Source organism: Cavia porcellus, unplaced genomic scaffold (assembly GCF_034190915.1).
Source record: "Cavia porcellus strain 051 isolate PalLab524CR breed Dunkin Hartley unplaced genomic scaffold, mCavPor4.1 scaffold_23, whole genome shotgun sequence".
Lineage (NCBI taxonomy): Eukaryota > Metazoa > Chordata > Mammalia > Rodentia > Caviidae > Cavia > Cavia porcellus.
In genome coordinates, this window is record NW_026947506.1 from 40012194 (window position 1) to 40025457 (window position 13264).

At 56.4% G+C, this 13264-nt stretch overlaps 1 protein-coding gene across 2 annotated transcripts; it reads right to left on the reverse strand.

The window, feature by feature from the left end:
• Positions 1–293: 293 nt before the first annotated feature.
• Tsc22d4 (TSC22 domain family member 4) lies at positions 294–10530 on the reverse strand. Of its 2 annotated transcripts, none has more exons than XM_005003696.4 (5): positions 10110–10530; positions 8648–9677; positions 6335–6492; positions 1291–1336; positions 294–964 (listed from the first exon to the last, which is right to left on the reverse strand). In XM_005003696.4, exons 2-5 carry the CDS (start codon positions 9407–9409, stop codon positions 755–757), a joined length of 1176 nt encoding a protein of 391 aa, XP_005003753.1. In that variant the 5' UTR covers positions 9410–9677; positions 10110–10530; the 3' UTR covers positions 294–754. The 2 variants fall into 2 exon arrangements, with proteins under 2 accessions (XP_005003753.1, XP_003470020.1); XM_003469972.5 differs by having other exon boundaries at positions 1291–1339; positions 10110–10527.
• Positions 10531–13264: the final 2734 nt, after the last annotated feature.

The window sequence follows — 13264 nt, forward strand, 5'->3', positions numbered from 1 at the left end:
CAGCCAGCAGAGGGGCTCGATGGGAAACTGGGGGTGGATCCTGCACCCTGGCCAAAGGCCTCATTGTTTCTCTGCCCCCAGCACGTGGGCCAATGCCGCCCCCCACGCCGCTCCCCTGTCCAGCCTGCCTGCTTCTTCCCAGGACCCAAACCACTGGATTCCATCCCCAGCATCTCTGTCCACTACTCTTGTCTCTGCCACACTGAACCAATCTAGCCTGGACAGCAGGGACAAACTGCTGGCACCACCCCCACGCAAGTCTGGACGAAACTAACTCCACACCCACCTCCAAATTCAAGTTTCTTCAGATTTTTAATTATTATTTTAAGAACAACCTGAATCCCAGAACTTCCAGATGCTGTCCATATGCCCTCCCCTGGGCAGCGGAGAGGGGACGCTTGAGAAGAATAAGGTCAGGGTGGGGTCTGCCAGAAGGTTTCCAGCCCCCACCACCCCGACCACCTACTGCAGGGGGGCCCAGAACACTGATGCCTAGGGAGGAAGGGCAACTGGCATCAACTACTCGTGGAGGGGACTCCATGCACCATCCCATGCTGAGTCCTCCCTCCTCCATCAAGGCCTGGGGACTTGGGGTGACCGTGCTAGGGTGAGGGACAGGCCACTGCTGAGCCTTGCACTCCCAATCCCTGGGATCAGGGGGCATTAAAGCTGCATAGGAAGAGGGGGCAGGCAGCTGGCGCGAGGCCAGGTAGCCACGAAGCCCCCCAAAGGCACATTGTGAGGGACCGGAGGCTCAGACGGCGGGCCCATTGGGTGGAGGAGGCCCAAGCCGGGGGAGCCCCGAGGAGGGCAGCTGGGCCAGCTGCTCCGGGCTGGCCAGGGCGCGCAGCAGGCTGTTCTCCTGCTCCAGTGCGGCGTTGCGCTCTGCCAGGTCCCGGATCTGCTCCTTCAGCACCTCCACCTCCTCCCGGACTGCAAACATGAGGTGAGACTTCACCAGATCCTGGGGACCAAACAGGCCAAGCATCAGGGCAGCCAGGCCACCTGAACCACATCCGCTGCCCAGTGCCTGGAGGCTGTGGCTGTGTGAGGTCCCTGTGCCCAAGGAGGAGGGGCTGCAGGGGAGGATGCAGGGCTGGCAAGAGGGCAGGAGGCAAAGATGAGGGTGGGCAGGGCTCACAGACAGGGATGGGGACCAGAGGTCAAGGGCAGTCAAGGGCTGAGGAGGGGACCAAGGGGCACCAAGGTGCAGAGTTAGTGTTCCTGAAGAGTAGGGCAGGCAAGGGTAATGCGGAAGTCTGATAATAGGACCAAGATGTCCTCTCTTACCATGGCTTGTTCGATCTTGTTGTCAATGCCACCCAGGATGCCAGAGCTGCTGCAGAGACAAAGGGAGGCAAGAGGTAAGCGGAGGAGCCCACTCCTTCCCAGGTACCGCTTCCCGGCGGCTGCTCACCCCTTCCTGCGCCGGCAGGCAGCAACCTCAGTCCCAAGTCCCCTGTACCTGTGACAGTAGAGAATCAGGGGCAGGAGGGTTTTGTCCACCCCCCGGCAGGGTGAGGGCCGCTGTCCAGGCCCCCCCAGGCCCCGGTGGTGTGGTGGCCCAGGTGCCCCTCGGATAGGGGATGCTCCGCGTGGGGAGCACGGAGAAGAGACACAGCCCCTTTTTCGGGGTGGCCCGGGAGCTCTTCCCACTACTTGGGTCTCATAAGATGACACCAAGGACTTGACAGAGATCCCTGGCTGGGCCATCCTGGGGGTGCAAGGCTCCTCAGATCTCCCCGGAAGAGAAAGGTAGGTATCAAAGCAAACACCTGGGGGGCTCAGAGCCCCCCAGGCAGAGTGGGGTCCAGCTGGTGCCAGGCGGGCTGAGAGGAGATGGGGTATGGGGGTGCTGGCCTGAGAGATATACGCCGCCTCCCGGGGCATGGCCAGGCTGCGATTGGCTCCTCAGGGACACGGGGACCCCCTCCCGCAGCTCCACAGTGGGCGGGAATTCCCAGACGTGGTCGGTCAGTGCCAGTGTCCCCTTCTCACCCTGGCACTGCTCCCAGAGTGCAAGGGAGGGGGCAGTGGGGACAGTCAGCTGCCAGCCTGGGCACAAGGGAGGGGCTGTGGGGAAAGAGGTCTGGGTTGGGGAGATGTGCCCCCCACCTTTGACCCCCTCCTGTCCCTCTGGGTGAAGACATCTCCCTCAGGGCCTAGGGGAAGAAAGCCATGGCTCTGAGGGAGGCTCTGATGTGCTTATGAGCACCCCCAACACAGGTTCCACATCACGTCTGACCCCTAGAGCCTGAGCCAGAGGGTCCTGCACATCCACAGTGCAGGAGCAACAGAACGGTCACCATGGCAATAGAAACCAAGACGAAGAGCCCTGGAAGTCAAATCCAGGCTGTGGGTGTGGACCTGCACCTGCAGGCAAGGATCCAGTGAGGGCTGCAGGAGGGAAAGAAAGGTGAGGCCAGAGGTGAGCCACTGGGAAGAGGAGCTGGGCCTTGAAACAGCCCTAAGAGGGAGAGGACAGGGAGCCAGGAGCAGTCTGACTGCAGTTTGTTATAAAGCCGCCAGAGGGCAACCAAGGCCTGGCTATCCAGTCCCCCAAACCAGGCTCCCAGCTGGCCCCAGTATGCTGGGCTCTAGGCCCCAGATTCTGATGATCCCTCAAACTGTGGTGGCCCAGGGTCTTCATAAGCCTCTGCAACCTGCTCTGCTCCAGGGCTCCCTCTCCACTGCTCAGACACCAGGCCTTGGCCTAACCCTGTGGCTTACAACCCCACCTGGCCAGCTTTTGCCTGGCCCTGAGCTGGCCCTTCACCCTTAGCCCTGTATGGCCCAGACCACAGGTCCTGTCTCCCCTCCCCTACTGAGCTCCTCTCCGCGCCATGCAGCTTGCAGGCCTCCACTCCCAGCTGTCAGTTCCAACTTGCTTCCCTACCAAGAGACCAGCTCTCAATCCAAGGTGACCCTTGCATGAGGCCCTGCAGCCAGGAAAGGAGCTAGAGAGAGCTGGGAATTTTCCATGTTCTGTCCAACCTCTGGGTGCAGAAGGGGCTGACAGGTAAAGCAACCAAGGGTCCCGAGAAGCAAGACAAACATCCCAGAAGGACACCTGGGGCCTCCAGAGCAGGGGGGAAAGAGGACACAGGATGCTTAAGAGCAGAGGGCTGGCCAGGCCATGTCTAAGCAGTTCTTCAACTATTTCAGTCTGTGACACTGGGCTGTGTGGGTGGACACTGGGCTGTCACAGAGAACCCAACACCCCACCCCACCCCAGTACAGACAGACACCAGAGACGGACACACAGGAACAACAGCACTGGGCCTGCCTGGTGGACACCACTCAAAAGCACCAAGTTGGTCATTTGTTCTTGCCAGAAATAAACATTTGCTGGCCGATAGATGACTATCTCCTGTTTGTCTAGTGCTGGTGAGTTTTGACAGCACTTCCTCTGTGACATTCCAGTACTAACACTTTAGGCCACCACAGCTCTGGCAACCCCAAGGCCTCCCTTCGATAACCTCCAGCTGACAGGCTGCATGTGGCACTGTGCTAGAATTCACAGGTAGGGGCAGGAGCAGGAATCTGGGGTTGGCCAGACAGGACAAACCCTTCCCACATGCCCCCAAAGCAACTCTGTGAATTAGAACAAAATATCCCCTTCCTCAACACATTGACCAGCACCTTCCAGCAAGCCGTCATGATTCTCAGGCATGCACTATGACTTCAAATGTGTGGGGCAACCCTGGAGTTGTGCAGTGTGTAACACACACAACTGGGGACTCTAACTCTGCAGGACCCTTGGGTTCTATGGTGAGGACAGCCCTAGCAGCTGGGCTTTCCCTTTGAAGGTCAAATAAAAGTTTCAACATGAGGATCAGATGAAAATGCAGGTGTCTGAGAGAGGTGGGGAGGGTTGGACCCTGGGAAAAGTCAATTCTGGGCTCCACATGTGTTCTAAGAAGTCCCCGGGGCCCAGCCCAGAGCCCCATCTACACCTCTCCCAGATCTGTGGTGCCCTTAGAAGCAGGACCAGGCCAGTGAAGGGAGGGCGCTGGCTCTCTCCACATTTGAGTGAGCTGTCATTGCCTCTGTCCACAAGAGAGGACACCCTAGAGCCCAGTGCCACCACCTCTCTGGGACACAGGTGTCCCAGAAGGAGATTGGAGAGAGCATGGTTTTGGGCTGAGACCCAGGCTCCATCTGCAGCCCAGTGGCTCAGTGGCTGGGTGACCTCAGGCAAGTGGCTAAAACCCTCCAATCTTTTTTTTTTTTAAACCCTCCAATCTTGAATCTTAGTTTCTTCATCTGGAAGGTGGAATCATGGAATTGCTTTTAGGATTTCAAGAGGTAAGATATAGCACTGGACTCAAAGGAGGGCACTGTTTCCTTTAATGCCTGGACCTCACTCCATCCCCCAAGTCTGGCCATCCATCCACTCATCCACCCATCCATCCACTTATTTATTTTTTTTTTTTTTGTCTATTTCTTTTTTATTGGTACTGGGGATCGAACTCATGACCACACACTTGCAAGCAGGTGCTTATGCCACTGAGCTAAATTCCCACCAATCTACTTATTCACACCCTGACCAGGTACTTCCCACCGGGGGAATGCAAGACCTTCCAACCAGGAACATGTCTGTATTCATCAGGCAATCTCTCGTCTCCCATCCCCAAATTTGGGGATTAGGAAAGCACTCCTATTCCTTCACCTGCAATCCTGGCATGAAATGCCCCAGCCCATTTTCATCTCAAAAGGGAGGTCCCACGCCACTGGGACCCTGGTCTTTTGCCAGCCAGAAAGAAGAGGCAGGGTCTTACACACCCTATTCCTAGGGGGTAAGGGGTAAGTCCAATCCATATCTGCTGGCCCAGCAAGGTGGAGCATGAGGGGCTGGGCCAGGCCAGAGCCCCAGAGCCTTGGAGCTGGCAGGGAAAAGGGGAGGCTGTAGCTGGACTGGACCGGACCGGTCAGACTAGGATGTGCAGAGGGGGTGGGACAGAGAGAGACAGGGAGGGGACAAGTCGAAGGACTAGAGCTGAAGCCTCTGAAGGCAGAACCCAATAAGACAGAGAAGCAGGAGGCTGGGCTATGAAATAAACAGGGGTGGAGGAGGGACAGGGAGCCCTCTTGCCAAGGAACCTCCCAATTAGGAGGGGGAGAGGGTGGGAAGAGCTGAGAATAGCAGGAATGGGGGCAGGTGACTCTCCCTGCCAGCCGACCTCACACCTCACACATTCCTGGGAGCCATCTGGGAGACAGCACAGAAGCCACCGTGCCCTGTCCAGCCCTGCTGGGCACCAGCCCCTCATCTTCCATCTCACTGGTTCCTGGCCACCCCATCCCCTTTCCTCTGTGACTCCCCAATCTCTCCAGTGCCCCTGGGCCTTTTCTTTTGTGGGTTCCAGGCCCTGATTCCAAGGGGCAGCGCCACCTAGGGGAAGACAGAAAGGAGCAACTCCTACCCAGAATGGGTCCCTCCAGCACCCACTCACCCACTCACCCACTCCTGAAGTCCCACCCCACATTTCCTTCCAAAGAGGAAGTCCCTCCCCCTGCAGAGCTCCAACAGGAAGTCCCACTCCTCCTTCCAATAAAAATAATGGCTTCCTAGCCCTTTTTCCCAGCTCCTATCAGTCCACAGCCAGAAGCCAGAAGCCAGAAGCCAGAAGCCTAGCTATCATGATTTGGGTCCTCCCTTTTCAGCTGGCCAACATTCCTATGAATGTTGAAACCTGGTCCTCAAAACAGGAAGTCCTGCCCACCCTGTCACCAAACAGGGCATTCTCTCCTAAAGGACAGAGCCAGAAAGTTCTGCCCTCATGTGCTGTCCCTGCAGTCTTGCAGATTTGCCGTGGCAGGGCTCAGCCCCCATGGCACCCTTCACTCTGTCTGCTGGCTGCATTCCCAAAGGGAACACAATTACAGAGTAATACTTTTTGGTACTGGAAGTCCTATGGTCTGTGTGAACTAGAAGGATGTCATGTCACAGTCCATGAGGACCCTAACGCACCCCATTCCCATCAGCAGGGACAGAGGGTGACACAGCTGGGAGGAGACTAAGTCCCTATTCTTGTCTCGGCACATTTGCCAGTGGGTTCCTAGGCTTGGCCAGATGATCTCTAAATCTGCAAGAGCTCTGGAATTTGACAACAATGAGTCCCTTCAAACTCTGAAAGTCTCTGACTTGACAGTCCTAAGCCAGGGAGTCCCACCCAGCTCTCTCCAGAGAGAGGGAGTAGGTCCCAAATGAACTCCGCCCAGCGGCTGTGCCACAGCCGGCCTCTCTGTTTAAAGGGTCCCCCCAAGTTCACCTGGGAGGTACCTGCAGCTCTCCCACGTGCCCACGCTCCACCCCACAGAACCCACCTACCTATCATCATCGGTGTCCAGGTGACCACTGATGGCCAGCATGGAGCGAGCCAGGCTGAAGCTCTGGGCTGCTGTGCCAAAGGGATCTGGAGACTTGTGAACAAGGCTGGCATCGAAGTAGAGGGCCGGGGAGCTGGGGCGAGAGTCGAGGGGGTGCACCTGGAAACAGAGAAAGGAGGAAACTGAAACTAGGAGAGAGAAGCAGGGGTCTCCTTCCCTGCCCTGCCTTCTCTTTCCCCAGGACACAGCAGCCCTGTTCCCAAAGCCCTTCCCTCCCAGCCCTGGGAAAGGCAGAAGCAAGGGCCCTGGTGTCACCTTGAGGACTGGCTGCGTGGCCCATGGGGTGTGAGACAGGGGCCCCAGTTTCTAGCACTGCTCCCTTCCCTCAGCCCAGTTTCTGTCGTCTGCCTTTTCATCTAGTTTCTTTTTCAGTGCCGTGGATGGGAGCTGGGGTCTCCCACATGCTAAGCAAGCCGGGTTGCCCATCTGCCTTCCTCATGTGACTCCAACGTCTTCTGCTTAGAGAGGCACCACTCACTGGCCCACTGAACTGTTTCATTTTTACAGCACCTAATATTATCTGAAATTAAAGTATTTGTTGTGTCTCCCAAACTAGAAGGTAAGTTTGTTCTGTAGCTATTTGTAGAATGAATGAATCCTCAGAAACTGGTCCTCCACAACCCCCACCCCCATTCTAGCCTCTCTAACTTCTCAGGCCTCAGGTAAAGTTCAACTCCTCCCTTCCCGGCTTTGGGGTGTGGGGGGGGGTCGCAGACGAGAGTGGGGAAGTGGAGCTGGGTGTGGACACACAGAGCCCAACAGGCGCTGGGGGCGGCTGCAACAGGGCGGGGGTGACAGCAACAAGACCCGCAGCCTCTGGGAGGCCCTGGGAGGCCCCAGCTTCTTGCAAAAGCCAGGAACAGCGAGTCCAGGATGGTGAGAGGGACAGGAGAGCAAGGGGCCCTCTGTGGTGCCCCCTGGCTCCAGAAGGTATATGGGAAACTGCCGAAGAAAAGCAAAGTTTGGGGCAGGGAAATAGCAACACTATGACAGGCACACAGGAAGTGATCAGGACTCTGAGGGTGGAGGGAAGGAGGGCTTCAGACGCTGAGGAGGGAGAAGCAGAGTCTGTGGAGTCAGGGGAGGCTCTGGCAGGGCTTAGGCCAGAAAGCAGAGGGGCTAGTGGCCCGCGCTGGGTAAGTCCGGGGACTTGGGCTGCATCTTCTTCCCTGGAGTAGGAGCTCAATGAAAGGACTCCAGAAGGAGGAGTAAGGGTCATGAGCGCTGAGCTGGAGGCCAGGAGGGAGTGGGGGGGCCAGTCCTGACCGGTCCTGACAGGGCCCAGACATCCAGGCTCAGGATATTTTTACACTGTGGTTTGTGCCCAAGGCCAGGAAGGGGAAAGAGCCCTCATCCTCGCACTCCCTGCCCTTCCTCCCTCCCAGAGACCAAGGTGTTATTTTCTCCTCGGGGGCAGAAGCATCCAACCCTCACATCCCTGGTGCCCACCCTCCCCAGCCAAGGACCCAGGCATCCTGCCCCCAGTCCAGGCTTGTTCCTCTTTCAGAGGCAGGAAGCAGAAAGAACACAGCACTTAACTCCTTCCCTCTTGCTCCTCACCTCTCCCACTCCAAGGCCACCCCCTGCTAGCAATGCTGGATCGGCTCAGGTGAGCAGAGTGTGAGGTGAAAGGACAAACCAGCCACTTCCCAGCCCCGTAACATTGGTTTGCAACAGAGCTGGCCAAGGGACTAGGATGGGTATGTGGTGGGAGAGACAGCCTTCCCAGGTCCTGGATCTGAAGTCTTGCAATGAAATGCCTACCTTTTATGGCAGCCCCAGACCCTGGCAGCTCCTCCCTGAGGGGCCCACACCCACAGAGCCGGGGCCTCCACACTCATCACCTGAAGCCAGAGGGGGTAAAGGCAAGGCAGAGGGTGCAGCTGAAGTGAGCAGGTCACTTAGCTACAGGCTTTATGGAAACAGAGTCAAGGGGACAAAAGCAACAATATAAAGGCCAAATAGAAGAAAGAAAGAAAGAAAGAAAGAAAGAAAGAAAGAAAGAAAGAAAGAAAGAAAGAAGAGTGAATGCAGGAAAAGGGGAGTCAGATAAAACAAAGAGATGCAGACCTCAAAATGTGACGGCAGGGACACAGGAGGGGCTGTGTGACCTACCTGACAGACAGGTGACAGGACAGGTGGGAAGGATGGGATAGACTTGGAGGCAAGGAGGCCCAGGATGGAGGTTAAGCCAAGGTTTAAAAGGCCAAGCACAACCCTCAAGTGTTTTTGCAACCTGGAATCCAACTCCTACCTGTCCCATCTCCTCTGGAGCAACCAAATCCATCCTCAGCCGAACGGTTCCATCTTTCCTCCGGGACAGTGGCAGGGTCCCAACTGCGGAGCCCCCAGCCTCCACTTCTATGCTCTGGGAGGGCAAGGGCGTGACAGCCAGGGAGGAGATCGTGCTGTCCCCAGTCCTGGGCTCTGGGGGGCGCTGCTGGGGCGGTGAGGCCGACAGGAGGGGTGTCTCCACCTTGGCCTTGCTAGGCACGGCCAGCTGGCCCAGTCCCCCTGTGAAGGAGCGGGCTTGAGGTCCAGGGGAGCTGGGGGGCGGGCGGAGCCAGGAGGTGGGGCCCTGAGACAGGCCTTGCTGTGGCATGGAGGTGCCCAGGCCCAAGCTGGTCAGCTCCAACCTGGAATCCAAAGATCTGCCTCCAGTGCCCCCCGACGCCCCTCGAATTCCTTCCAGAAGCCGGCCAAAACTCGAGGGCTCCAGATCTCTCTCGTAAACATCCACACACGTCCAACGACCTCGGCGATAAGGCTCTCCCAAGCCATGGGGCAGTTTCACCACCCGGAAACGGGAGGCGGGGGCACCGGGTGGAGGGGAGCCATTCCTGGGGGTGCCCCTGCCCCCTGGTTCGGGGCTGGGCTCTCCGTTGGGCAGGCGAAGCGGAGGCCCGGTGGGGGCCTGCGGGGTAGGAGGATCTGAAGCCCCTGGGCTCCCTGGGCCTTCATAGTCCGTGGTGACGCTGGTGATTTGGAAACTACTCTTTTTCTTGCCCCCACTCATGGTCTTTGGGAGTTCTGGACCCGGCAGAGCTAGGGAAGGGGCTGGGCTCCTGGAGCGGTTCAGGCACCCCTGGAACAGGGGGGCCACATGGCGGGGGCATCAGGGCCCCTGGGGACGTCTGGGTCCGACATGTCAGGAGGACTTGTGGGAAGTGGGGGTGCCTGATTGGTGACGGGAGAAACGGGGAGGGGAGGTGGCAGGAGTGGGGGGGCAGGGGCAGGTTTTTCCTGCTGCTGTCCTTGCCGAACTCCAGAGCTGAGTTTGCAAACTGGAAAGAGAGAGTATGAGTGAGAGTGAGAACGCGCGCGCGCGCGCGCGGGCGCGCAGGAGCAGGCTACCTCCGGGGCTTCCTCTCTGGGGAGCAGGACCGGGGGAGGAAGGGGAAACCGCTAGAGACCCAGAGACAAAGAGACAGGCAGAGATGACAGGCACAGGGGCAGAGGGGACAGGACGTAGAGGGCACGAGAGAGCAGGAAGAGGCGGCTGAGACCCAAAGTTGGGCATTGCCTGGGATTCAAACTCGCAATACCGAACTAGCCCCAGAGATGGGATTCCAGGGCATGGGTGAGTGGGGGAGATGAAGCGACTCCTCGCCTTGCCTGGCTAACCCCCACGCCCCTCACCCCAATTAATCCCCACATCCCTGGGGCAGGCCCTTTGCCCTCCGCCCCTAGAGTCCCGCCGGGGCCCCCAGTCCTACCTCTCGGGCCTCGGCCGCCAGCAGAGCCGGGGTCCCAGTGACTAAGATACCGGGCGGTCCTCCTCGGGCCTCCTGGACCCGGGCAGTGCGATCAGAGGTTGCCCGGCCCTCTCCGGGGGCTGCGGTGCGCCTCGCGAGGCATCTCCGGGAAAGTTTGTGTGCAGAGGGGACAGAGCCCGCGTCTGCCCGCCGGGCCTCTGCAGCCCCGGGGCTCCCGAAGACTTGGTGGGGGCGGCTCAGCCCGCCCCCGTGCTGCTCCAGGTGACAGCCGGTCCTCGCGACAGGGTCTCTCCCAAAGCTGCTCCCGAATGGCCCCGCTGGGTCAGCCTCTCCGCGGCTCGGCTCCCTCCGCTAGGACTCCGTCTCGGTCTTTCTCTTTCTGGGCTGTTGACAACCCCCACACCAGGAAGTCCTGCCTCCTCGAGCCTGCTCACTGCTCCTCTCCTCCTCCTCCTCCTCCTCCTCCTCTTACTCCTCCTCCTCCTTCCCCTCTTCCTCCTCCCTCCTCCCTACCGGGGCTCCCCGCCAGCTGGCCCCGAGCCAGGCCTGCCACAGCCGCCGCTGTAGCAGTTGCTGCGCGGCTGGGGCCCCAAAGAGGCAGCCTTAACCCCACACCTGCTGGGCCCTAGCGGAGCTCTTCCTCGGAGGAGGGGCCGGAGAGGCGGTGAGCAGGGGGAGGAGTCTGTGGGGCGACCAGGGATTCCCTTACTTGTAGACACTTGCTGCCACTGGCCTGCAAGGAACAAACGGGGCTTGTCTTGGGTGCCTGGTTGCCCAAAAGTGCCAAGTAAATGCTATAGTGCAGCACGGTAGTTGTCACTGTCATAACGTCTCTGGTCTGCATGGTGAATGCAAGGGGAAATTCCTATTATTTCACACACACACACACACACACACACACACACACACACACGTGCGCGCGCATGCATTCCTTTTAAAAATTTAATGAAGCTGTGTGTGGTGGTGCATATATACAAGCCCAGCACTCTGGAAGGCAGAGGCAAGTGGATTGCCAAACTCAAGCCCAACCTGGGCAATTTAGAGACTTGACCAGACCCTGTCTAAAAATTAAGGGGGGTGGAGGAGGATGCCTAGGGCTGTAGCTCAGTGAGAAGGCCTTAGGTTCAAACGCCAGTACCAAATAAGTAAAGAAATGGATGATTATGAAAACTTTTAAAATAGAGAAAATAGTGTAACAAACCCCTAGGTACCCATTACATAACTTGCAAAAAATGATCAACCCTGTGGGATGGCGCAGGCCTGTAATTCCAGCACTTGGGAGGCTGAGGTAGGAGGATCATTGCAAATTTGAGACCAGCCTGGGCTACAAAGTGAGCCCAAGGCTAGCCTGAACCACATAGTGAGACCCTTTCTCAAAGGGACCAAAAAAAAAAAAATTATCAACTACTCACAGCCAATCTAATTTGACTCCTCCCCCACCTCCAATATCTTTTCTTAGACTTTACTCAAGTATTTGAAGCCAAATCCGAGACATCACATTATCCCCCCATTAGTTGTGGAAATTGAGACCTAGGTAGCCTAAAATGGGCCATCAGAGGGCTAGGCATAATTGCACATGCTTGTAATCTCAGAATTCCAGAAAGTTGAGGTAGAAGGATTGCAAGTTTGAGCCCAACCTAGGCAATTTACAGACAGTGAGACCCTGTCTCAAAAATAAATAGATAGGACTGGGAAGGAAGCTAGCTCAGTGCAAAAGCCCTGTCTCCAATCCCTGGTACTAAAGGTAAAAAATAAAGACAAACAAAAAAAAACCCTCAATGTACAGAAGGGCATTCTATACATTCACATACACCCTTGTCCAGTCCTCACGTAGAAATGGTCAAAAAACCTGCAGGAGCAGGTACTGACCTGCACCTTCTCTCCAACTGGCCACATAGGTGTGTCCACACAGGTTCACCTGAGGACCTCCCCCCAGGCTACAAGCACAGCTTCTCACCACTTCCCACTCTCCCTCCCGTCGCATTTCATCCCTGGGCCGAGGAAAGAGAACTCCACTAACACCCACAAAGGGTTTACTCTGAGCTTGATGTGACAGAACAAATCTCCAAATGATGTTTTATTCTTTTTTGACACCCCTACCCAAAATTCTGAGGGGAACTCTCTTAGCCAAAACACTGTCTAAAAGCTGGATCTGCCTTTGCTCTGAGGTTCAAAAGAAGACAGATGGCTTCTAATTAACTTTGGTCAAATGGAACTGTTCTTTATGTTAAAACTTCCAGCAAGTTGTGGTGCTGCAAGCCTGTAACCCTAGCACTTTGGGAGGCTGAGACAGGAGGATCATGAGTTTGATCCCTGTTCAGGCAATCTAGGGATTTAATGAGACCCCCTCTCAAAGTTTAAAAATTAATAAGATTTTTTTTTATCGGTACCAAGGATTGAACTCACGACTGCCTGCTTGCAAGGCAGGCGCTTATGCCGCTGAGCTAAATCCCCAGCCCCTAAAAAATTAATAAGATTTTTTAAAAAGGGGTGACAATGTAGCTCAATGCAAAGGGCTAGGGGTTCAATCTCCAGTACTGGGAAAGAAAAAGGTTCCTCACGTTATCTCGTGAGGAAGAGAGGCAGGTGAGCGTGAGCCTCCCTCAGAAGAAACCGAGGTGCATAAGCACTCAGTTATTTGCCCAAGACCTCAGTGCTATTATTTGATGGCCCAAGGGACTGTCAGGGAGCCGTCAGGACTCATAGCTATACTAAGGCTTTCTCTCACATGGCTCCTTCTCTTTTAGCTCATGGAAATTTCTAACCACTCTACGACCAGACCCAAGTAAAACAACACACCCTCCAGCCCCTTTATATACATTTGTTTTTTTGTTTTTGTTTTGTTTTGTTTTGTTTTACTATGCATCTATTCCCCACTCTCTCCCTTCAGCCATGAGATCCAGGAAGCAACCTCTCACATGCACCCTACTTCTGCAGCCCCTGTTCCTGTCCCCTGCAGAACCCTTTCCTCTCTGAGGACTCTCTGAAGATGGTACTCACCGCCGTGCTCCCTGGACCTTCCTTCCTTGATACTGTCTCCTACAAACTCTTCAAAAGGAATCTTAGGACCCTCCCTTTTTCTGCCTCGGAGATTAGGCATCATCATGGACTTTTCCATGTCTAGAGTCACTGGGACATTTCTGTCTCTGCAAAAA